We start from the raw sequence: 24,666 nt of genomic DNA, 5'->3' as shown, positions 1-24,666 counted from the left end.
TTTTTTAAATCAAGAGAATGAGAAGTATTCATACATGACAACAGTCCTGAGGCTGTAATACTGAGATAGATGCTCAAGTACAATTGCTAGTACTTTAAAATGTTGAGGTACTTATTCATTGCTGGACTATTTTTAAGCTATGCTACTTTGTACTTCTACTCTGCTACATTTCAGAGGCAAATATTGTACATTTCACTCCATTTATTTGACATATATTAACCAGTAAAGTTACTGGTTACTTTGCATATTGTGATTTTACATTTAGGAAACCATACGATGAACTTATAAAACACAATACACTGGTATAAATTAACTACTACAACAATATATAAAGTGGTCAAGTTGAGCTCCAGCATGATTTACCAAATTTATATTCTAGTATAGCGTATGAATCAGTCGCCAGAGACATTTTATTGCAGAACGAGTACTTTTACTTTGATAATTTAAGTACATTCTCTGGCAATATCTGTTCTTTTACTTACCGTAAGTAAGATTCTGAATGCAGGACTTGTAATGCGGTACTTCGACATTGTTCGACTGTTTGGCATAATGTGGCCTCTTTGATACAAGAGTCACCCAAAGGTTACAACAATCATGTCTTCTAAAAAACCTTTGATGAACTCAGAAGCTTAACATAGATCTTAGAGAGACGGAACACAAAATGGAACGATAATTGTATCATCTGCTCTAATGGCAGCTATTACAACAATAAAGATGGTGTCCTGGAGGTATGGGGGGATGCAGCAAGGACCTCTGCTCGGGAAAGGGCAAGCTCAGTCAAGAGTCAGGGCGTCAGGGGCTCGCCACCTCGTCTGGCACTCTGAACCCTCCATTCACGGTCTAACGCAACAGCGCTGCATCGCTGTGACCCTGTGGGCGTGACACTCAACCTTTGCCTTAACCTCCTGACCGCCGGTCACAGCTGCAGCTGACTGGCTTGGGTAGGTCCGGGTAGGGGGGGGGGGGTCGGCTGGAGGGGGGGGGGGAGAGAGGATGGAGATGATTGAGAGATGAGTGAGGAAAGAAGACGGAGGGAGAGGAAATGGAGGTATGAGTGAGGTAAAGAGGGAAGGGTTGGTATAACAAGATGGCCACAGTTAGCTGGGTTTTTGAAGAGGTGGTTCACCCAAATTTAATTTTGTTTCTCAATTATTGTCAGTTGTGTCTGTTAGTTTATTTGTACAGATTTTGAAATATCGGTCTTTTGCATTGGCAACTACGGTAATAGGCTACAATGAAATAACCAAAACCAAAAATGTGTTAATGGAGTGAACGACTCATTTAGCTCTCAAAAAAACCAACTAATTTAAGCAATTGCTCTATTCCAAGAGGATCAGTTTTACACCAATGTCTCGTCATAGCCTCTTTTTTTTTCAAGCTACGAGCAAACCATTGAGGAGAAGGGGTAATAGTGAAAGGCAGAGAGAACTATGAAAGTGCTAAGAAGACAAATGGGCTGGCCGTACATTTTGTGTGCAACATCAGCCATTGTCCTGGCCCCCATCCCCCTTCTCTGAGCTCTGTGACGACAGCATGGCCGGGTGGGATGGGAAAAAGAACATGTGCACTCTCGAGGTCAGTCTCGAGCTCCTCAGATGGCTCAGTCCTTGAATCAGCCTAAAACATTCATGACTGCATGACAGCTGTTTCTCTGAAATAGGGAATGTGTCTTGTGATGTGTGAGTCCTGTTAGAGAAGTTAAGCTCTGGATTCCTTTTTCTGTTCATTGGTGACTCTCACAAGGAGTGAAAAGGTGGAACTTAAACTGCTTTCCATGTTCTGCTGCCCTACTTACGCTATATTTACCTCTCTCAGCCAATGAATGCATGAACAAACTGCTGTAGATGTCCTTGATGGGTTGACAGATACACAGATAAAAAGGTACATATATCTTATACAAGCAAACTAAGTAACAATATAACATCCTAATAAGAACAAGAAGAGTCTACATCATGCTAGCAGCTCTGTGAGGCTGTAGGCACAGCTTTGAGTGAAATGCTAACGTGCTCACAATGTCAATAACTCCACAAATTATAAATCAAATACATATAAGCGACTTAAATTAACGATGCATTTGACTACTGCAGTACAGCTGATTCCCTGACTGGAGAATCATAGGATCACAGAACCGTCTCTTCCTTCCTCCACTCCAAGGCGTCCGCTGCAGCTTTCGGTGCTCCACTCTGGAGATGGTGACTCTCCATCACGGCCGCCACTTTCTGCTCCAGCCTCCACACCTGCTCCCGATATTTCCGGCGAATCTGCCGGTACGAACTCAAGGCTTTACTGGAACGGAAGAAACCCACCAAGCGAGATACAATTTCATACACTCACATAAACAATGACACTACAAAACAGTTTTTTTAGCTTAAGTTGTACAAGCAGAAAGATGATGATGAACGAGGACAAAAACATGCAGTCTAAATACCTGTCTTGAGACGCTTACCTGTGAGCTTGTGTAAGTCGGGCAATCTGCTCTCCATTGTCCCTCCTGTGCGAGGTGGTGTCTGACAGAGCTGTGTTTAGTGAGTCTTGAACTAAAGCCAGTCTCTTCTTCAGGGCTTGTTCCCTGAGAACAGGAATAAGATGAAACACAAGGGAGAACATCATGTAAGTCTGTTCATTTGACTTAAGGCACTAAAGATGCTAACACAAACCATTTATAAACCCGATGTGAACTATCATAAATGTCTTTGTGACGAGTCTTAGGGAATGTGATGTACAGTGCTAGCAGCTGAGCTTTGTTGAGAAGTATTCACTACTCGAGCTCAGAAGAAGAATGGGAAGCTCTCTGAAGCATCTGATGCAGAGAACAAGAAGCCCTTTATGTCCAAAGTCTGCATTTCTGCGGACAGTGTTCCTAAGCAACAGATAAAACCAGGCAACAGATGTCTGAATGATTCATTTTCTACACTGACGACATTCATCGGGTACCGTTTTCATTAACAATGAATACCCAGATTTTTCCAGGAGACATTACACTCAATTATGTAGTAGGTTTCCTTGTCAACACACTCTAATCGGGTAACATTTAAATATATTATAATATGTGCCTTTACCAATCGTATGTTGTAGTAAAGTATTTAATTCGAGCTCTAAATATTAGACTGCAGTGCACAGAGAAATGACCACGTCTCACCTTTGCAGGACGGCCTGCAGCTCTTTCAGAATGGGTCTGGTTCGAGGATCAGTGATGTCCCCATCACTACCCAGTTTAGCTGCATCTTCACAGAGCCTCTGAAACATAACATTCAATTGCGATTATCTTTCAAGCTCAAAAGCCATTCCCCATTCAATTCTGCATACTAATGAACACGGCATACAGTTATCTGAAATAGTGTTAGTGTTGTGAGCATTTAACCAAAGAAGGATTTCTGCTTTATTTGAATGGGCTTTAGAGGCCTGAAGCAGTAAACGTGTCCAGTATGTTTGAATAAAAACGATTCGAGAAAAGTTAGAAAAAATATACTTTATTAGAGCAGAAATATTTGTTTATTCTTGTTTTTCCTCCTCAGACTTTTAAAGGGACCGAATCCTAGGCTGGGAACCACTGCTCTAAAGACAGGACAGAGTAACATTCATTATCCTGCAACCAGAAGCCATTTTGGTCAAAATAGTGAAATAGCTAACTGCATAAAGTCTGTAAGATCAGTTATTGAGGCTGACCATGTGCATCCAGATAAAACCGTTGTTCTTCTAAACCACTAAACATATTGGGGAAGAAAATAAACCAGTTTTAGAGGGACATTTTAACCCTTGAGGCACAAAGTCTGCGCAGCCCTTGTTTCTGAGGCCCTGTGTCTGCAGTGATAGGCCGAATGCTGTGTTAACTTAAAGTAGCTGTTCAGCGCTTTCTCGTTTGACAATGACAGAGGTGTGTGATGAATCTGTGCTGCCGCGACAGGACAGCCCAGCAGAAGACCGTGTGGAACTAAAATATCCCTCTCGGCCTGGAGGGATTCTGCTTTGGTAGATGTGTGATTTCCCATGTGGGACACCCAGATTTGAATCGGGTCTGCCACAGTAGACCAACGTCCTGCTCCCTCTTGCTCATTTCACCTTGACTTTGTATTATTTGATTAATTGAAAAAAAGGTCTCTGTTGCTGCTGTAAGCGTCTGACCTACCTGTTGTTCGGTCTTACAATCCTCCCTCTCCTCTCGCAGGCTTTCTGGTTCGAAGGCTCCAGCTGCTTCCTGGGCCTTCTGGGCCATTAAACCCCACTCCAGACACCTCAACTCTTTGTCCTTGAGGCGGATTAGAGCTCGCAGATCTGACATCTCCTCCTGAAAAAGTTAAACCATAAACCACAGTAGAGTTGAACATAGATACAAAGTACGGAGAGCTGTGTATGTGTATGTAGTAGTGGCAGAAGCACAAGATGTAGATATTTTATCACAATCAGCAGGTTTTACCTCCACTTCTTCTGAGCCCCAATATGTAGAATTTGTATATGATTTTTGTATTGGTCCTTTGTTGGTATTGGCCCAATATAGTTTTTAAAATTCATGGTTATTCTTATCCCAGGTCCCCAGCTGAAATACAACTGTGGAAGGTGGGATTATATGTGCCTTAACAATTTGACTACCAAAATGCAAACACCTCAAATTTTGAACAATTTGAACAAATGAGATGCAACTTCTTAATTTGTGTGTTTTAGAGGTGCTGGTAGGTAGATTATGTTACCTTTTAACACAGCCAGTCTAGTTGTTTTCCTGTTTCTGCTCTTTGTGTTCAAAATGTCAACCTTTCCACCAGTTTCAGGCCTCTCAATGCTCCCTGATCTCACTGAGATCAGATGGACAACTGCCAGCAGTGTCTTGTACTGTGTGTACACTCCAAACACTGTGTTCTGGATTCGTAAGTGTGTTAAGTAATACAATATAGACAAAACAACTATGACATTAGGACAAAGGCCACTTTTATGTGCATGGATGGTTTTGACTGCTTTTTAACAGTTTTATATCTTGATTTCGAAATCATATAACAGGACACACCGCTCCTACCCTGACAGAGATGAGTTCACAGAAGAGGGAGGCCTTCTCTTTCTTGGAATCAGGAGGTTTGGCGTTATCTTTAGTCACATGTCCCCCTCTTGATCCAGTTTCGGGGCTCATTTTGCCCTCAACTCCTGCGCTCGGCTTAGGTCGACAAATGGCTGCCCGGTCTCTCTTCAGGCGCTCAATTTGCTGACGGAGAACCGCCTCTCGCTCAGCTGTCCTGTGGGGTTACAGGTAGTGAGTGACCTGGCAAAAACGTGGTCCAAGAAATGGCCATTTTTTTCAATTCAAAAGTTCTTTATTATTGTTACACGTCATTGAGTCATGATGCTTTTAAAACATTTAGTTCATAGCATGTAGATCTTTGGTGCTGGGACAGAATGATATATGGATACATGCAATATTCGTAAAAGGTTTATATCCTTCTATTTGCAATTTCAGGCTAGCAATAATGAGAGACAGACATTTTCCTTTCTACTCATTGCTGTGCTTGAATGTACAAGGAGCACTTTAAAACGTCACCTCTGCCCTGTGTGACTCTGTGTTTCCGTCTCCTCTGTGACTCCTGCTGTTGAGAAAGAGGTGGACAGCTCTTCAGGTCCCATGAGCTGAGCTGATGGACTGTCGGGCTGCAGCCTGTCACCAACTGCCTCTGATGAGAGGAGAAACTGTGAGCCTTACTGTGTGTGTAGGTGTGGGGGGGGGTTGACATGCATACATAGTCGTTTGTAGTATTCAAACACCTGCTGAGTCTGTCTGCAGAGGAATGCTTCGCTGCTTCTTGGCGTCATAGAGTGACAGCAGCTCACTGTAGGCCTCTTCACACTCCTCACTGTCAATCACGACCACAAAGACAAAATACGACGTCACTACATGAGAAGAACCTACATTGATCCTGTTAGATTGCAGACATGTGCACACTCATTATATTGAACATCCTTGAACGCCCTCTGTATTTGTGTGTCAGATGTTTGTACCAGTATCTGAGAGCCATCTGCAGGGCAGAGCAGTTAGCCTCAAGTCTGTTTAGCGCAAGACTGATCTGTTCTGATTCTCCCTTCCTTCGCTCCAGAGCTGCAGTCAGACGTTCATTTCTGGCCCTCAGTCTCTCAATGCACCTGAAATAATGAGGGAGAGGATGAGAGAGTTGAGAGCAAAAGCGGGAGGGAACACCGATGTGTCATAAAGAGTTTTAATTACAGAAATAATGAAGCTTCTATGTAGGAAGAAACAGTTTAACCATATTTAACACAAACAACTCATTCATTAAGGCCTATGCTCAGCCAGAAGACCTGTTGGCAAAAACGCTGTATCTATTGTAGCTATTCATGAAGTGTAATGTCACCAGTGTGCTCAGGCAGATTTTTGTTACTGTGACACATCCGGAGCAGATCCTCCTAAGGACTCACCTGTTCAGTCGTTCTGTCTCAGACTCCAGGCTGATGGGACTGGGGCAGGGACTGCATGAGGTAACAGAGCCCACTGGAGAACCATCGCCACCCACAGACAGAGGTGTTACAGCTCTGGCTGTTCTTCTGTAGAGTAAAGGTGAACCCGGGAAGGGAGGAGAGGCCCAGTCAGGACTGAGAGCCCCTGCAGAGGGCCAGTAGGAAGGAGAGTGACCGCCTGGCCTCCAGGACTTATGAAGACCAACCAGCTGACAGACAAAAGAAGGGGCGCTCCATTCATTTTTTTAACTCATGAATTGTGCTGAATTATTGAATTCGTATAGTATTTATTTTCTCACAATTGTTATATTTTGCCTTACCCCTGTTACAAACAAAAGCCTCTCATCTACCTTGTTCTTGTCCTCTTCCATCTGGCTGAAGGTGCTTTGTGCTCTCTCCAGCTCCTCCTGGTGACTTTGCAAGGTGCTTCTGGGAGCAGAGTCTTGCTTCTCCGGATCCAGGATGTCCTCCTGATATCGGTCCTTTGGCAGCCCTGATGGGCATGAAATCCCAAACTCTATTTCCATCTCCTCTAATATCTGAAACCAGTGAGTCAAAATGACTAAAGGGGCTGGTGGGATTCTAAAGATAGCCTGCACAATGACATATTTTATTCCTAAATTGATCCATTAACATTCAATAGCAATGATTAGTTATGAGTAGTGATGAGTAGTTTTCATTGTGTAAATCAAGTCGGTTAAGCAAAATTTGTCAGTAAATTTTATCCAACATCATTTTTTTATCTGCAGCTTTAATAATAGAAATTCAAAAATGTCAAGGAAGAGTTTTGATACCTGAGTGGCCTTAACCCAGCTCTCCTGGGCTGCCTGCAGATGCTCTCTGTGCTTGTCTTGGTCAGAAGCTGTGATGGGGGCGGCCCAGGACCTTTTACAGCTGATGGAGTCCTCCACTGACGATAAAACCTCCTGTAGTTTAGTCCACACTACACCACCGCCACCTTGTGGATGTAAAGTAGAGGTGCAGTTAATCATGTTAAAATAATTGAGTGGCAGTTTTACATCTGAACTAGGTACACAATAGTTTCTTTTAAACTTTTAAAGCAAACTTTGTTTGTGTTGTCTGCTTTCCTCCAACATAACTTGCTATTTTTTACGGACTACAGAGTACATGTTTAAAACAATGCATTCGTTTTCCGGCCTGGTTGGAGGAAAGATCTTATAAAGTGCAGGTGGAAAGCATCCAAAAGATGCATTCTACTGATTAAAAACAGAGTCATGTTGTTTCAGTGCCAACCTCGGTCAGTCAGTGGAGGTATAGATGTGGCAGCAGAGGCAGCGCTCCTCTCTGGGCTGCTTCTGGCCAGCCTATGGGACAGGAGGTCTGGAACCAGAGGTCTGGATGGTCTTTGTGGTCTCAGGTCCCGTGGTTCACTGCAGAAGACCAGCAGCATTAACATTTATGATTGTAAATACCACTTTGTTTATTTTGAGACAAGCTAAGCAGACCAATTTATTGATGGGAAATATGTAACAACAAACCACCAAAATATGTATTTGGAGTAAACCCAAATGCGTTCATTCAGATTAATTGTATGGCTCGTATCAGTGCCACAGTTTCATTCATCCACACCCGATTACTCTCTTCACTAATGTTACCTTGGTGCCTTTAATGACCCCATCTTCTTGTTCAGTTCAGCAATGATGCTGAGCAGCGTCCCCACTTCAGCCTCACACTGAGCCAGTTCTGCTGGCGAAGGCTCCAGGTTTGCTGTGGGGTCAGAGCCCTCAGGGTCAAGGGTCATATGGTCAATTGGGGTCATCACATCCCTGTCACACCCTGAACCAGCATCCAGGCTGTCACATCGGACCAGGCAGGAATCCTGCAGATGCATAAAGTGGTATTTGGATTGTAAGAAAAATAATTTGCCGTAATTATTTTACTGTATATTAAAGCAAATGTCTTTTTTTACCTTCAGTTGTACTCCTATGTTTGCATATAATGTGTATGTTCTTGCTGCCTTTTAATAATCTTCCGCCATTGAATAGCTGCTCATAATAATCAACCAAATGATACGTAATGATCCGTGTTAACCAGACATTGTTGCTGCACTAATTAGCAGCTTTTGTTTTGAACAGCGGAAAAGGAGGAAACGAAAACATCCTGAGATCCAACTTCCTGTTGAGCAAATATTTGTGGACCAAATCTTCTTTTGTTGTGCACAAAGAATGTTTAATAAAATAAAATTTGAATAAATTGTTTCTATTTTACTCCATTCTCTATCATAAGAAATATATGTGATGCCATGTGAGCAAAAAAGAAGAAACATTGTGGATAGGTCGCAAGCTAAACACTCACATTCCTAATTTTACATTTACTGTATATGTATAAAACATGGCACTCAGTCATCAATATTACTAAACATTGCGCTCCCATCTGGTCTGATCTGGTTTCAGGACAAAGTGGATCATCTTTCAGTAGCAGGCAGATGACAGTTTTGAAGTAGTCTGCTGTCTTGTATCAGATTTACCCAGTAAACATGTAATATTTCTAGTCATGCAACCCCAGCTATGATAAGTGACATATTTCAAAGACAAACACTGAAACACTACATCATAACTTACCTCCATACTTCTTGATCCTGATGTGTGCGGCAGTGATCTACTTCCTGTTGTTTATGTTCACTGACAATTAAACATTTTATAAAATGAGAGGATGTTTCCCTCAGTCTTGCTGTTTCTGTGTTATTATATTTTCCAATAGTTAGTCAGTCACTGCTGCAGTCTGCTCTCTGCACGCCTGCCCAACAGTGTTCAGTGTGATGAGTGAAGTAAGTGGAAAACACTCACTCATCCCCACCCATTCCCTGTGACTGTGTGTCCTTTCCTGTTTTGTCCACATTAGCTCCCATGCCTTTTTCTTGTCCACGAGCCTTAACTCTGGATATACACTGTAGACAGAAATACATAAATACATACTACGATGTTGTGTTCAATGTAGGGATGTGTTTTGAATCTACTGATACACCACACCATATTTTTTCAGCCGGGTGTCTTTTTGCATCTCGTAATGCAGACTGCATTTTGCAGTGGAAGATGTTACAGAAAGCAAAACATATTTTGGCCACAGCATAACTATGTGACGATATAAATAAACTATATAAATAGATATGCATTCATGGAGGACTTTGTTTTGTTTGTTTCCCAATCTCCACAAGGGAACGAAAAAGAGAAATCGGGTAGAAAATGTAACTTTTCTTTAAACTACATTACCCACAATTCTATGACATTGATGCTCTTCCGGCTTCGATCATTTCCGGTAAGGAAGTAGTCCGATCAAAACAAATGCTAGCTCGTCGTTGAAATATTTGTGCAACTTTCAATGAGTTTACCGTTTGTTGAATCCTAGACGTTTCGCGGTTGCTTATCACGTGAGTCTACCTGCAGGTTTTAACATTAAACATTTTAAAACGTACATAACGGCTCACATTGCTCGTGCGCGCTCATCAACATCACCTGTGTTAGCTTCATGGACTCACTGTCGGGCTCTCTGGACGCATTGATTGATGCATTTCTGACAAAACTATATATTCTGTGAAGTTTAAACATCTCCGTGTTTGTTTTTCCACCGCACATCGCAGCTGTACTGTGTTATTGTTCCTGGCATGACTTTGAAAGTAGAAATATGATTCTACAGTAAGTAGAGACGGTGGTGGTGATCCTGAGATCCATGCAGCTGTCTTGTGTCCAGTGTACGATCTGTGGTGAAAGTAGCTCTTTTCTTTTCTTTTGTACTTGCAATTGTTGCTGGTAGAGTGGCAGGTACAAATACATGGTGTATTTGTGTTGTACTTGTATTTTAATATCAGTAGATGCAAACCACAGGAATGTGTATTCAGGTAAATTCTGGTTACAAATAATGATTATAGATTCTCTTCATGGCCACAGAGCCAAACTCATCATCTCCACTTCCTCAGCAACTTGTGAGTCCATGGAGACACCAGAGCCGGGCCCAGCGGATGGAGAGGAGCATCTGGTGGAGCTGCGACCTCGCACACGCTCCAACCCTGAAGGTGCTGAGGACCGTCGCAGCAGCACGGGCAGCCTCGGAGGAAACAGCAACCCTAACATAGCTCAGCCCGCTGTGGGGAGTCGTGTTGAGGGTGAGGGTGAGGCTTCCACCAGCGACAGTCCTCCCAGTTCCACTACCACAACCCTTTCAGTAGCTGCAGCTCAGAATGTAGCCCCTGTTGCAGCAGCAGTAGTAGTAGTAGCGGCGGTTGCGGCTGCAGCAGCCAGTGCCACGGTGCCACTATCCACTGCTGCCCCTGCGGCCAAAGAGAGGCCGAAGCCCACACAGCAGCAGCAGCAGCAGCCCACATTGACAACCCCCATCCCCCCACCAGCAGAGTACCAGCTCAGAGTTCCCCGTGTCAACTGTCCAGAGAAAGTGGTAGGCCCACATAGCAGTTCTGATTTAGGTTTCACATGAAAATGAAGCCTTATTCTCACCTTGAGGCTTATTCTATCTGGTTTACTTCATTTCAGATCATCTGCTTAGACCTTTCCGAAGAGATGTCTTTGCCGAAGTTGGAGTCTTTTAACGGGTAAGCTACAGCAAAGTTAACCTTCATTCCTCAGTGCTCGTATTTTATCCGTCATCACTGCCTAATTTGACCGTCTTTCCAAATAGGTCAACAACAAATGCCCTGAACATATCCCAGAAGATGATCGAGATGTTTGTCAGAACTAAACACAAGATTGACAAACGGCATGAGTTTGCCCTGGTAGTAGTCAATGATGACGCTCTGTGGGTGAGTAAAGCAATGTCTTCATCTGAACGTTTATGCAATGTAACATGTTTTTCTTTATTATTGCCATCTTCTTCCTCCTCTTGTGTACGATCCTCAGTTGTCAGGCTTCACCTCTGACCCCAGGGAGCTGTGCAGCTGTCTCTACGACCTCGATACCAATGTGTGCGAGTCCTTCAGTATCCTTGTATTCAAAACGAACTCCTGAACAATGATGAAAACGTATTCCAATGAAGCGGTACATAGAGTTGGACATTTTCAAGAGATTTTAGCCTTAACTGTCCCTGTGTAGACCTTGAAGATCTTCTTAATGTAATGTAAGTACTGTCTGATTATAAACCTTTTTTTGTTCTGTTAAAATACATGAAACCGGACATAGAAGTGTTTACTGAAGGTCCTCATTTATTTTTTCATCTTCAAAGTCGTCAGAAGATTGAGCTGCCGTCGATGGACAATGTTCAGACCGTCCCTCCTCCATATGTGGTGCGGACTGTGCTCGTCTACAGCCGTCATGCAGGACGGCTTCAGTTTAGCCCTTCAGAGGCTGTTAGTGTAAGGATGACGACTGTCTTCCACTCTGTTTCAGTTGTTTCTTTTTAATGTGAATGTGATTTTTCTCTCTCTCTCTCTTAGTATGTTGTTGGCTGCTTTGAACAGTGCATTCACTTTGCATTGAAGTCAAAGTCTCGCTTGTTGTGTCTTGCCACAGAAAATGCTGCAGTCTCCGTATTTCTTCTTCGATGTGGTCTACCTGCACAACGGGGTGGAGGAGCAGGGGGATGAGGCCAGCTGGAGGGTGAGTGAATCCGCTGATGATCGATTTGATTGTGTGCCGGGATGTCTGCTGTAGTTTGCCTCAAGTTTGTTTGGTGTGGTGTATCATTTGTGTATTTTAGTAGCAAAGAAAAACGTAACAGTTGCACATCTGGTGCCGGTAATAATTTGAGAGACCTTCCTACGGAGCTTCTGAGAGGTCACAGCAGGATTTCTTTATGGCTTAATGATGCTTTCTTGGCTCATGTTGATATAGTGTAATAAAGAGTAGTCACATGACAGCTGCCGTAGCCATAGCATTGCAGATACAGAAACAAATGCAGCTATAGTCCAAGCAACAACTATATCCAGAGCCACAGCTTCAACCAAAACACAGTCAGCAGTCGTTGTTAACCAGTGACTGTAAACTGCTGGAGCGTGGTCTGAAGAGAGGAGGAATGATGATGCATGAAGTAGAGCAGGGCTGGGCGACATGGCTAAACTGTCACCATGTAGGTCATTTCATATCTTGATAACGATATATATCACGATGCAGCATGTTTTCTTGCAGTTCAATAAATAAACAGTCTGTATGAAATAACCACATGGTAGCAGCTATTTGTTTATATTCAGAATGTTAAACTTTGTATCATTGCCCAGACCGTCTGAACGTTTCTCTATGCTGTCAGTGTGCTATAACTGGACTGGACCACCACACTGACTTCTCATGGATCCGGGGGTTAGTTTTTGTGAGGGAATGCAAACGTAGTTCAGAAAGTACAAAAAATTCCCACCCTGACATTTTGGGGTCTCTACGCCTTCCTGTATTTGCAGCAAATTCATTTCAGTATTTCTGTCCATCTCAGAAAGTCTGAAACGAGGAAAGTGATGAAAAAACACTGATGTTCTCTAGATATTGCCCTGGTGCTGCATTTCATCCAGGTTTTTATGTTTTCTTCCTCCAGGAGAACTACACCTCTTTCTGCAACCTGGACTCAAAGGGCATGTGCTATCGCTTCGAGGTTTCCCTGAGTGGACCCGCCATCGAGCTGCACAACTGCATGGCCAAACTTCTGGCTCACCCTTTACAAAGACCTTTCCAGAGCCACGCGTCTTACAGCCTGCTGGAGGGGGAAGACGTCCAGGACATTGAGGCAACAGTGTAGAACATGGCACACTCGTGAAGCCCCGTTTCTCTGTGAAATGCACACACTGTGGTTTACTAGAATAGGAGCTGGGGGTTTTCTAAGTGCACCTTATTACTGACGAGAAATCATTTGTAAGAATATTTGTGACAACAAGCTGTAGTTCTAATGAAATGTTTTAGCAGGTTACTTAACTCTTTTTTGTTGTGTTTACATGAAATAGAGAGTCATGATTGTTCTGCGCCACGGAAGTAATAAATGATCTGTCTTTTTTTGGCTGTAAAACTGCTGGAGGTTTTTGAAGAATGAGGTGATAAAGTGGATGTCAGAGTCCAGGAACCGGACACAAGGAGAAGATAAAGGAAGATGGTGAAAGCATCAGGCTTTGTTAAACTTACTCCCTTACCATTACATCTTTATTTCAAATCATCACCACACTGATGTGTCCGAGAGTCTTAAAGGGTGCAAGCATTTGTCTCAAACGGGCCAGCTATCAGAAACTCTCAAACTGTAATATGAACTTCTGTGATATTGCCTTCCCATTTAGTTCGTCATTTTCACCTTTTGTTGCCTGTTTTAATGTGTTTTCTGTTTTATAATGGGTTGTTTTTTAATTTTAAGTTCATATGTCAGCCTTGTGTGTTACTCAGATAATGAAAGACTGTAGCAGCGGCCCCTCTTTCGACAATGATCTCTGTGACATTGTGAAAAAGGCCCCACGTACTGCCAGTCTAGCAGCACATGAAACGCATTGTACGGATGGGCTTGTTGAAGCCGTTTCTGGATATAAAAAAAAGGCACGTCGATTCAGATTTTTCATTTTGACATGTGCTTACTATGTTTTTGTCAGGAGATGGCAGCAGAGTCTCTAGAGGGCTGCACTGAATCCAAAGGCCTGAAAGGTTCTGTGGTCCATGAGGATAGAGTGTTCTGATTTTCTATGTGTCCGTTTTCATTTGTTTTGCTTTGATCAGTGTTCATCTGTCTTTTAGGTTTTACTAAACCTTTCTGCCTTAAATCTCTTACATCTTCACTGTCAAGCTTCATCGGTGTCACTTTATATATTACAGCATGATTAAGCAGTTGTCGCAGCTTTTGTTTATCCGTTATCCACCAATAACATCAGTATTACTTCAATGGTCACGATATATTTTCCTCTGACCCTAAATGTGTCTGCTCAGTTATCTTAAGAGGTGTTTTTATCTCAGCCTTCAACCGTTTGGTTTCCTGTTGATCCGATGTCTGTCCCGACTCCTGTTAGTCGCTCATTTTCTGTCACTCTTAACATACCTTCATAAATTAGTTTTTCTTCCGGTGAGACAGGTTCTCAGGGAGACAATGGCGAGCAGGAAAACCCCCGCCTCAGAGGACCTTTCCCCTTCTACACACTTCCCCAGAAGAGCTGGCTGTTCCTCACGTCATCGCTGCAGATAACGGCGCGGGGGGATCCAGTGTGTCTGTCCTGCAGGGAGAATTTGTTATTCCCTCATCCCTGAAGAATGACAGGTCTCTATTGTTTTCATTCTTTCACTCCTCCACTGCCATGACTCCTTTCTGTGCTCGCTGGAACAGGATATGGTTGATTTTTTTGTTTGGTATTTTCTGCTTTGACTCCTCACATGGCTTACATTGTATGATCAGGAATTCAGTAGCCGCTGTATTTAAATGTAGCACCGATGGGTGATCTTTTCTGGTTTCTTCATATATCACATGCAGTGATATACAGTAGTGGAAAATAACTGCGTGTATTCAAGGTACTTGAGTATTTGCATTTGATGCTACTTTATACTTATATTTCAGACCGTAATATTGTACATTTTACTCCACTACAATTATCTGTCACTTATACTAGTTACTTTGGAGGTCAAATATTTTAAATACAAAACATATAATTGTCAAAATATATATATATATATATATATATATATATATATATATATATATATATATATATATATATATATATATATATATATATATATATATATATATATATATATATATATATATATATATATTTTAGGCTAAAATACCCAACAGTTTGCCTGGATTAACCTGTAAAGGTTCCTGTATTGATTTTTTTTTAACATGTGGAGCACATTAAAAGATTTGTTCACATTTGTTCAAGTCTATCTTAAAACAGTCACATGTCCACTTTTGGATTGAAAGTTTTTGGTCGCTGTAATCTTTATTCCTGTTTATATTGGTTGTAAAGAGTATTCTTCTGATTTCAATGTAAATTAAGGGACAAAAGCTTCACCCTGTGTAAAAATGACCTCTGAAGTTTAGCTGAAGACAGTAACTATTTTCCAAAGTTACTGTCTTGTTAGTGTGAAATTCACTCCCATTGTTGCTATCTCTCCAAAACAGTCCAGCAGAAACACAAAGAGGAGATTTCAGGCTAAAAGGACAGTGACTTGATTTTTTTTTCTTTTTGTTTTAAATGAAGGAGAGAGTAGATGTAAGATTAAGTTTATCAGACTTATGGTGGAAAGATCATATCGGACCCAAATTAGTAGTTGAAGCAGAATATTTCTACATGTCTGAAGGGGATCCTTAGTTTATCTTCCTGCCCCAATAATCTCCTTTTGTCTCACCCACCAGAAAAATGTGTGATAATTTGGGAGGTGTTGCAGCTGTAACTGTGACGGAGGTCAATGGGGGAGGAGAGGAGAGGGGGGGGCTGGGCCAGGATGGACTCCTGCCTCCAGCAGCATGTATAAACATGGCCCCTTCACACACCTACGGGTCACTGTTTACATCCATCATACATGCCATTTCTGCATGTGTCCCCCTGACAGCTAGGCCGAGCTGTAGAAGACAGAGACACATGTCTCACCACAGTTTTTTTTGATTCTATTCCTGCTCGACTGTGTTCACCTTGAAGCAGCTGCTCTGCAGAGAAGATCACATCTGAACGGGAAGCCTTGTGGATTTTAGCAAAAATAATTCCTGTTTAGTTCTTGCGAAACCAGCTGCCATCATTTCGCCTCCACCAGTCATGTATAGCTCCAGCTACTCCCGGGCCAAGTTTGGCCTGGAGACAAGGGAGCCCCTGCACAAGCCCAAAGGGAAGAGCTGCGGCTACTACATGAGGATCGTCTTCTTTTTTTCCTCTCTGATCCAGTCTCTGATCATCGTCAGCCTGGTGCTCTTCCTCATCTATGGACAGCCAGAGAAGTCTGCAGAGGAGAAGAGGGTCCAGGTCAGTGACTTCTTCTCGTATAATCTTCATTTAATAGTTTGTTTTGTCAGATATTAAAGGTCACTCTCAAAACCTTTTTTTAAGATGTTATACGGGGGTTAAATGGTCATTTGTGTCTGATATGGTGTATATCAGACACCCATCGGACACTGCCCAAGTGTATCAATCAGCAGAACATTTTTTTAGTGAAAGCGGGACTTTAAGAAACTTAATGAGGCTTTGTTAAGAATCAGATGGAATAATTTCTGCCACATGCTTTTGATCGAACTTAGTGTTTGTGCAGCATCAATCATCACTCGCCTGTTGTGTTTCTGTCACACAGTATAATATGTATAATATCTATGTATGTATACAATATGTTCAGTGCTGTAAAATACAGTGATGATGATGCTGAGATCTCTGATTCTTATCCTGAAGGAGCTCGAGCTGAACTTCAACAGGCTGAGTGAGAACAACATCCAGCTGAGAAAGGAGAAAGGCGAGGTGGGAGCTCAGCTGGCAGCTCGCACAGCTGAGAGAGCTGCTCTGGAGACAGAGCTGGCGAAGCTGAAGACTGATGCTAACAAATCAGACCTTGTGCAAAAGGAGAAGTTAGTAAGTAGATGACTTGATGAATATAAAGCTAAGAGAAGCAGGTCATTTTGTGCAAGTAGTTTTAACACGTCTTGATATTCTTTCAGAAATTCTCTACAAGTACAAATTAAGGTTAAAGTAATTCTACAACATGAATATTTCTTTAGGCGTTGTTCTAGTTTTCCTATTGGTGACCAGTGGTGGAACAAGAATCTAGATCCTTTACTGAAGGTATATACCACTCTGTAAAAATACTCCATTACAAGTAAAAGCCATGCATTGAAAATGTCACGTAAATAAAATGATTTATCTTTAATTTGGAAAATATAGCTAAAGTCTTAAAAGTACTCAATGCAAAAAAATGGCCCATGTGACTATATATTATATCAGTATTTATGGGTTAATGTAAAAGCAGGATTTTCACTTGTTGGTTGAGGTGCGACCAATGATTTTGTATCATTGATTCATCTTCAGAATATTTTCCCAATTAATCGATTGATTGATTGTTTGGTTTGTAAAACTTGAAATGAAAATCAAAATGACCCAGAACCCACAGTGACACCTCCACACTGATCGTTTTGACCAACTAGAAAATTACTCGAATTTATTAAAATAATCACAAAGAAAAAGCAGCAAATACTCACATTAGTGATGCTGGAACCATGAAACGTTTTTCATTTTTCCAAGAAAAATTACTTAAATGATTATCAGAGTAATTTCTTGATTGATTTTCCGTCAATCAACTCATCGAAATATCAAACATTTTCAGCTCTTATTGTATAAACTGCTGGATAGTTTAATTTGTAACAAACATACGCTCTTCATATTTTTTGTATGTCATTTTGTTAATTTGTAAATCAACTAAAGCTGTCAGATAATTGTAATAGAGTAAAAATGTTATTATTTTACCCTAAAATATATTAAGAAGCATAAAACTCAAGTAAAGTACAAGTACCTCCGATTTGTTCTTAAGTACATTAGTTGAGTAAATGTATTGAGTTAAGTTCCACCACTATTAGTCGCTATCTTAATAAAATAAAAACAAAAAATTAATCATCCTGTACATAAATAAATAAAAATATAATACATTTTAGTTTTACATTTTCTTTATTTCGATGTACAGGCCAGCTGTGAGAGAATGAGTGCACACTTCAGCATGATGGTGCGTCGTCCCACCCCTCCCATCCACCTTCCTCCTAGCGGTATGCACTCCAATTCTATACTGTTGGGAGATTTCATTGAATGCTATGATACCGTTTAAATATTTTTAAAAATGACTCTGTTGATGTACAGTAAAATTAAAGTCCATGTGGTTCAGAAAAGACAAGATGTTGGCAAGTAAAGCAACTTGTTTTTGGATGCATTTAAGTAAAAATAATATTGGTACTATTTCCTAATAAGGCACCATTTATACAGGGTGTCTACGTTTTAATTAATGGCTTTATTTATGGTTAATAAATAGTTTACTTATGATTTATAGCTCAGTTACAAGACAGTTATAAGAGCAACGTTTGGGTGAACATCCTGGGAATCCAAAAGTTATCCTGACTAATGTCTAATAACTTTGTAAAGGGTGACTTATTAGAAAAAGGAACCAGAATATTATGTCAGAAAAATGTCGGTGTTACTAAAAGTAAGTGTCTATTTCAAAGTTCCTGTGATAATACTGCTTTCCACTGAACTCTCCAGGTGAAATGAAGACTTTGCAGACCTTCAACGCTCAGCAGAAAGCGATGATAAACCTCATTGAGGCAAACTTCACCCAGACGGTTCAGTACCTAAGCCAGCAGAGAGACAACGCCCTCAAAGACAGAGACACACACCACCAGGATGCCATCACCCTGCGCAGGGAGAACACCATGCTGAAGGAGCAGCTCACCACCTACACCAGGTACTGTTTCTCCACATGCTCTGTGTTTGTATCTGAAAATATTAAGATTAAACACATTCAAGTTTTTTGTTTAATGTTGTTATTCAACCAGGAAGTGCAAAGAGGACTTTGCTCACTCTTTGGACGGGATCAAAATCGTGACTAGCGATTTCCTGACCAAGATCAACAACCTGTTTCCCCACCAGCTGACCTTTCACCTCACCTGTGACAGCCAGAAGGAGCAGATGGAGAAGATCAGAAACAGCTGCACAAACCTGTCCAGAGACGTAGAGAACAAGTTCCAGCTGTATTTAGACAATGTGGGCAACACGGTATGTGCAAGATATTAAGTGATTCTACATATGTGTTGATTTGATGTTATATTTAAAATTAGAGGGAGTAGGCAGTGACATAACTTAGTTTTTACATTAATAGGAACTAGAATTTACCCATACATCAACTTATATGCAGTGGTGGACGACATACTCAGATCCTCAAGTAAAAATCCTACATTCAAAATCCTGTTTTGATAAAAGTACAAAACTAGTAGAGAGAGATTTATATGTATTATCCCAGAGGGAAAAATGATTCCACAGCTACTACAACACATAAAGATACACACACATATATATATATATATATATATACCATCACATTATCAGCAAAAGTTACTTCAATTATCAAAAGTAAAACTACTTGTTCTGCAGAACAATGGCAACTACGGGTCTGGTCCATCATAATGATCATGAGATGATTAATGAGGTAGAACAAACAAAAAGAAGTTCTGCTTCACACAATTGTATTTTCAGACTTTTATCTAATCGTTGCTTTTAGTGGGAAAATCTCGTGTAAAAAGATTATATAATCCAAAATACGTTGCATTTTATTAACCCATCCTTTCTTTCTTATGTAAAGTCTTGATTGGAAAAGTAAATAGTGACTTATGTCAATTAAATGTAATGCAGTAAAAAGTACCGTAAAAACAATTCTCTCAATGTTGTGGAGTAGAAGTATAAAGTTGCATAAAATGGAATTACTCAATTCAATTATCTAAAAATCATAGTTTTCCGAATTTGTACTCTTTTACACTCCGTAACTCTGATGGAATATTCCAAGTAAAAAATTGAACGGGAAACCAGTTTCTCAAGGGAGGAAGTGAATCATTCACATTAAAACTACAGCTGAAGAGACAGACGTCCTCTATATGAGGCGACCTCGGAGTCAAAGTAAAAAAGTGAAAGCGTTTGTCTCTGCTGATACAGCAGCACAGTGCAGCAAAACTACATACCGTAAGCTTATCCTTTTGTAGGGATACGTTTATAACACACCAGAGCATCTATCCTACACCAGCTTGCAGAGCTCATCCCTACATTGGCCTTCATACACAAAACTCAAGAAGAAACACAAACAATGACACAGTAAAATTACTATACAATTTAATGACAATGGCAACAACAAATTCATAGCTACATGACCAATTTGTCTTTAAAAAATGTGTCAACTCTAAATATTATTTTCATTACCAATGAATCTGCCAAATTTGTTCTTGATTTCTTGATGGTTGGTCTTTAGAAGGTCAGAAGATGACATAAAAGATGCCCATCACATTTACCAAGAGTTCTTGTGACAGTCTTTTAATGTCTTGTTTTGTCTGACCAACAGCCAAAAACCCAAATATACTCAGTATACACGCATTACAGGCATTTATGGTTGAGTTTAATATTATCAAATTTTATGAAAGGATCAAAACTTGCTTCCTAGGGTGGTGGGAAAAACATTCTGAACACCTCTCAGTATAATGTAGTCCAGTTTAACATCACTGGAAAAAAGTTACTAGTATGAAGGAAAAATGGAATATAAAAAGCCATGTTTTGGTATATCAAAAGTTATTGTTATAGTATGCCAATTGAACTAGAATGAATTCAGAAGAACCTTCCTATTCAAATGAACATAGGATGATCAGAGTGGATGTCATTTGCATACGTAATGTACTACTGCCATTGCATAGAACTGTGACCGTTCTCGTGGGCTAACTCGTTCCTGTTTATGGTCAATGCACGGTGCTAATTGCCATATTCTTCTGAACTCGTCAAATGACCACAGCAAACAGTTCAATGTTCATTCTACTCATTCTATTTCTATGGATGGAACATCATTTGCATTCACGGGCATCTAAATAGCAAAGTCCCTCAGGGAGACATTCTGTGTAAATTTCATGAATGTACTGTGACGTTGAGGAAAATGTACATTAAGAAACACTCAGTGATAGATAGAAATAGACACATGGACAAAAACAATTGCAATTATGTAAAGGCACCATCTGGAAACATTTGGTGGCGTCAAGTATGACACATTTTTCAACCACAGCCCATTATGAGAGTGACTTTCAGCCTATCAAAGTATTACATTTATAAGGAAAAAACATGGCAGCAGAAGATTATATCACATTCATTTAGAAAAAAAATGATTTTCTTCTTTCAGGTGGCCGAGATCCAAGTAAAGTCCAGTCGTCTGGAGGTGCAAAACTCACATTTGACTTCTGAACAGCAGCAGTGTGAACGCAAACGCAGCGAGACGGTCGCGGAGGCAGCCAAGCAGCTGCAGCTCATGCAAAAGACTCATGACGACCAGGTAGATAGTGTGTGTGTGTGTGTGTGTGTGTGTGTGTGAGCAAGAGAGCGTGAAATGGAAACCCAGCGGGATCCATGGAACAAGCTGATCCCCTCAGTTCTTGGTTATAAAAATGTGACTGCCATTGTAAAATTTATACTCTTCCCGTTTTAACAGGAACTTGAAAGACATAATGGTATATATGTTTTATTTTATTTTTTTACATTGTTTCCATTTGAAATAAAACATGCATATTTTGTGAAGGTGGAGAAATTACTGATTGAGCAGAATCGTCTGAGAGCACAGAAGCGGCAGGAAGACAGTTTGGCCCTGAGAGACAGCGAGCTTCAGACCCTCCAGCGAATGCTCTCTGCTCAGCCCAATGTCAAGGTAAAATAAAAACAATGACCAGCTATTTACTCCGTCCAGACATATGAAAGGAAAAGAGGGAAGGCAGCGCCCACAAGTGATTTCAAACCTCCATTCATTTATTTACGATAGTCATTTTTCGGTTTATGTGAAGCATAATCTAAGCTGCTCTCAAAAGACAATCTGGCTAAATAACTTGTATTTGGAGTGTATGCACCCCCCGTGCGTTTTGATAAGATGTACTTCACTGATCACATGGACAGCAGTGCAGAGGTAAGGTGTGGACTCAGCAGAAAAGAGGAATCTGAGGGCAGAAGCAGGAAGGATGGACAGGCAAGATAACGGAAAACATTTTTAAGCAGTCATAAGTTCACAAAATGCCCCATTTCAAACCCCACAGCAATGAGTGTGCAGCGAAGGTGTCCTTGCACCCTCAGAAAAAGTAAAATATATGTTGTATGTGTGTTTGTTAAACACTGAAATAATCTCATTTATCTTCCAGTCCGGTGTTCCTAAAGCTGCCAGCCTACAGGCCTCTATTGGAGCACCTGGCATCAGTAAAACTCCAACGGTAAATCTTACATGTGAATAAAACACAATTAATAGATCATATAATATTCATATGAAGTGTAAACACTGTACAGTAAGTGCAGTATTTTGGCGACTGTACAACGCATGTGATTACATTTAGGCCTAAAACGAAGATGAATCAAAGTTTGATCTTTCATCATTCTGGTTCTTTGGTGGTCTTCATGTGAAACTGTGCTGAAACAAGACCTCATTGCTGTCATTGATATTTGATTATACTTATCAATGTTTGGTCTTTTCAGGTGAGATGAAATGAACCGGAAGGCACACAACAGGCGCCACAGTGATCAACATATTGCCTTGTATATGTATATATTCCTGATTCAACACAACTTGTAAATACTTTAAGTTTATATTAATTACATATTACTGTTGGTCTGTGCATGCTTTTTCTTAGCTCTGTGTGGAATAGCTGATTCATTTGTATTTTACATTTACTGTTTGATAGTTACAATTGCTGTGAATAGCCTTGGTAGCTCCCAAGGTAAATGTACAAATCTCCATGACGCTGGTGTAAATATTTTCTATTGTGTGTCACTCTTTGTGCTTTCTGCTGTTAGGACATTCAAAACCAAATTAAACGGACTCACTCCTGAACTGTATTGTCCTCAGTCTTGTTCCTCTCAGTCATTAAAAGTACAACAACTCAGACAGGACTTTCGGCAGCAGCTGCTCACTGGTCTGCTATAAACAGAATACTCTTAAAATATCAACATTTGTTTCCTGGTGGTTCACAAATTGAATTTCTCCTGCAGCCGTATTGACAATACATAGACGACCAAGTCATGAACACATCTCCAGTCGTTAGAAGTCCTAAAAATTGTTCAGTAGGAAAACATTTGGCACGGATTAGACTGGAAGTACTAGATCCTTTACGAGTTCAGTGCAGTAGCTGTTAAATGAACTGTTCTCAGGCTTCACTATTTCCTTTTCATAAGCACAAGTCGATGAGCGTATGCAGGGCTGCAGCTGGAAACAGCTGTTTTCTTTTAACTGTTTTATTATATTATTAAAAAGTACACACACACACACACACACTTCTTACAGACTGTTCTGTTCCCTATCAATTCATTTCAATGTTAACTTAACTGGAGTAGTAAATTAAACAGTTCATTAAACTGCATAAATCAGCGTTCATGAATCAGAATCTAAATTTTCAAGCTTGCATCGCACATGGAAATATTAGCATTTAGACAGAACAAATAAATAGTCCTGCATGTTGTATAATACGTCCCATGAGGATAAACTCCCAGGCTGACCGCACTGATGGATGTGAGTGTTACAGGTAAGACAGTCTGCCTCCTGTCCTCAGGAAATCCTTTGTTTAACATGAAGTGTTTTCAACCCCATGTATAGACCGAAACACACCCCGACTTCTAATCAAATGGCTACAGGGTGGTACTGGACCTGCCTACGTCAAACTTGCATCTCAGGACGGCCATGAATCACAACTACAGGAAACTGACGGACAGAAAGCTGAAAGTATAAATATATATAGACTGAGATGTATCCATAGCACCAAGTAACAAGAACTGTCACTGGGAAAAGCTTTGCATCCGGCATAGAATATCTGGTTGAGTTTGTAATCAGCATTCAGTTTTGAACGCATTTCACACATCACAGTTGAGATAAACATATCACACACAGACACTACTTCAAAGATGAACCAAGCTCCAGAATCTTTTGCCACTAATTTGTACGACAGCAAGTCCCGCTTTCAGCTTAAACTCCGCCTGTGTGGTAATTAATCAGGGTGAACATGAACGAGGACAAAAAAAGGCTGACGGGGCAGTGCGGAAAGAGGAAAGGTCAGGTAGCAGAGACAAAGTGGAGAGAGAGACAACAAGGCAGTGAGACGGGGAGTTATGATGCGTACAGCAGGGCAACTGTCGTCAGAGACTGGGCGAGAAGAAACCAACTGGGGAAGAAGGGTGAGGAGTTCAACAAGGAAACATAAATATTTGAGCAAGGCAAGATTGACAAGGGAACAAAGGGCACTGCCTCCAAAAACTGTCCCTTTCCCACAGAGCAGGAGCTGGGAAACTCTGGTTCTCTCTTCATACTATACTGTATGTATGTTACCTGCTTTATGGCCAGAGATGGGTTTTCATTGCTATAAATCAGAGCATATTCATACTTGTACTCAATGTGACAACAGCTACAGTGTAGCAGGAAATTAGACCTCATCAATTCAATCTTTGTAAGTAGAGTACACTTCTTTCACGTGATGAAGGTGTTAGGAACACATGAAGCGCATAATGTGGTATGGTACATCATGAAAGTGCATGCAATGATGAAATAATACAATTTCTCACACACACACACACACACACACACA

The 24,666-nt window shown here is 40.9% G+C and overlaps 3 protein-coding genes across 5 annotated transcripts; 2 read left to right on the top strand and 1 right to left on the bottom strand.

Moving 5' to 3' along the window:
• Positions 1 to 342: 342 nt before the first annotated feature.
• Positions 343 to 9,155, bottom strand: ushbp1 (Usher syndrome 1C binding protein 1). The gene is made up of 14 exons (XM_079266633.1): positions 9,030 to 9,155; positions 8,064 to 8,287; positions 7,702 to 7,838; positions 7,242 to 7,405; positions 6,798 to 6,986; positions 6,409 to 6,656; positions 5,977 to 6,117; positions 5,743 to 5,831; positions 5,522 to 5,651; positions 5,006 to 5,219; positions 4,127 to 4,285; positions 3,140 to 3,237; positions 2,447 to 2,569; positions 343 to 2,286 (listed from the first exon to the last, which is right to left on the bottom strand). Exons 1-14 carry the CDS (start codon positions 9,033 to 9,035, stop codon positions 2,121 to 2,123), a joined length of 2,088 nt encoding a protein of 695 aa, XP_079122759.1. The 5' UTR covers positions 9,036 to 9,155; the 3' UTR covers positions 343 to 2,120.
• Positions 9,156 to 9,725: 570 nt separating this feature from the next.
• babam1 (BRISC and BRCA1 A complex member 1) lies at positions 9,726 to 16,319 on the top strand. 3 transcript variants are annotated; one of them, XR_013771904.1, is made up of 12 exons: positions 9,726 to 9,835; positions 10,382 to 10,857; positions 10,953 to 11,011; positions 11,098 to 11,218; positions 11,316 to 11,394; positions 11,508 to 11,532; positions 11,638 to 11,767; positions 11,925 to 12,011; positions 12,934 to 13,482; positions 13,964 to 14,015; positions 14,437 to 14,619; positions 16,241 to 16,319. XR_013771904.1 is itself a non-coding variant. In XM_079266763.1 (9 exons), exons 2-9 carry the CDS (start codon positions 10,396 to 10,398, stop codon positions 13,132 to 13,134), a joined length of 1,164 nt encoding a protein of 387 aa, XP_079122889.1. In that variant the 5' UTR covers positions 9,726 to 9,835; positions 10,382 to 10,395; the 3' UTR covers positions 13,135 to 13,919. The 3 variants fall into 3 exon arrangements, 2 of the variants coding, with proteins under 2 accessions (XP_079122889.1, XP_079122890.1); XM_079266763.1 differs by lacking the exons at positions 13,964 to 14,015; positions 14,437 to 14,619; positions 16,241 to 16,319 and having other exon boundaries at positions 12,934 to 13,919; XM_079266764.1 differs by lacking the exons at positions 13,964 to 14,015; positions 14,437 to 14,619; positions 16,241 to 16,319 and having other exon boundaries at positions 9,728 to 9,835; positions 10,353 to 10,857; positions 12,934 to 13,919.
• On the top strand, positions 15,861 to 24,515 carry plvapb (plasmalemma vesicle associated protein b). Its single transcript, XM_079266762.1, has 9 exons — positions 15,861 to 16,318; positions 16,736 to 16,912; positions 18,015 to 18,093; positions 18,581 to 18,782; positions 18,874 to 19,093; positions 21,243 to 21,392; positions 21,636 to 21,761; positions 22,243 to 22,311; positions 22,571 to 24,515. Exons 1-9 carry the CDS (start codon positions 16,115 to 16,117, stop codon positions 22,577 to 22,579), a joined length of 1,236 nt encoding a protein of 411 aa, XP_079122888.1. The 5' UTR covers positions 15,861 to 16,114; the 3' UTR covers positions 22,580 to 24,515.
• The last annotated feature ends 151 nt before the right edge of the window (positions 24,516 to 24,666 follow it).

Source organism: Melanostigma gelatinosum (assembly GCF_949748355.1).
Source record: "Melanostigma gelatinosum genome assembly, chromosome: 4".
In the NCBI taxonomy this organism is placed as follows: domain Eukaryota; kingdom Metazoa; phylum Chordata; class Actinopteri; order Perciformes; family Zoarcidae; genus Melanostigma; species Melanostigma gelatinosum.
This window is presented reverse-complemented; position numbering and strand designations above follow the sequence as displayed.

What these genes read in the sequence shown, in the direction of transcription:
- ushbp1 (XM_079266633.1), bottom strand. An exon ending in GTGAACTCATCTCTGTCAGG is followed by an intron (nt 4,286 to 5,005) that starts GTAGGAGCGGTG and finishes TAACTTTTTCAG; the next exon opens with GAGGAGATGTCAGATCTGCG. An exon ending in CGACTTACACAAGCTCACAG is followed by an intron (nt 2,287 to 2,446) that starts GTAAGCGTCTCA and finishes CTTCCGTTCCAG; the next exon opens with TAAAGCCTTGAGTTCGTACC.
- babam1 (XM_079266763.1), top strand. Translation starts at nt 10,396, where the DNA reads ATGGAGACACCAGAGCCGGGCCCAGCGGATGGAGAGGAGCATCTGGTG. An exon ending in GCCCTTCAGAGGCTGTTAGT is followed by an intron (nt 11,768 to 11,924) that starts GTAAGGATGACG and finishes GTCTTGCCACAG; the next exon opens with AAAATGCTGCAGTCTCCGTA. An exon ending in GGGATGAGGCCAGCTGGAGG is followed by an intron (nt 12,012 to 12,933) that starts GTGAGTGAATCC and finishes TTCTTCCTCCAG; the next exon opens with GAGAACTACACCTCTTTCTG.
- plvapb (XM_079266762.1), top strand. Translation starts at nt 16,115, where the DNA reads ATGTATAGCTCCAGCTACTCCCGGGCCAAGTTTGGCCTGGAGACAAGG. An exon ending in TTGTGCAAAAGGAGAAGTTA is followed by an intron (nt 16,913 to 18,014) that starts GTAAGTAGATGA and finishes TTCGATGTACAG; the next exon opens with GCCAGCTGTGAGAGAATGAG. An exon ending in CTGCTCAGCCCAATGTCAAG is followed by an intron (nt 21,762 to 22,242) that starts GTAAAATAAAAA and finishes TTTATCTTCCAG; the next exon opens with TCCGGTGTTCCTAAAGCTGC.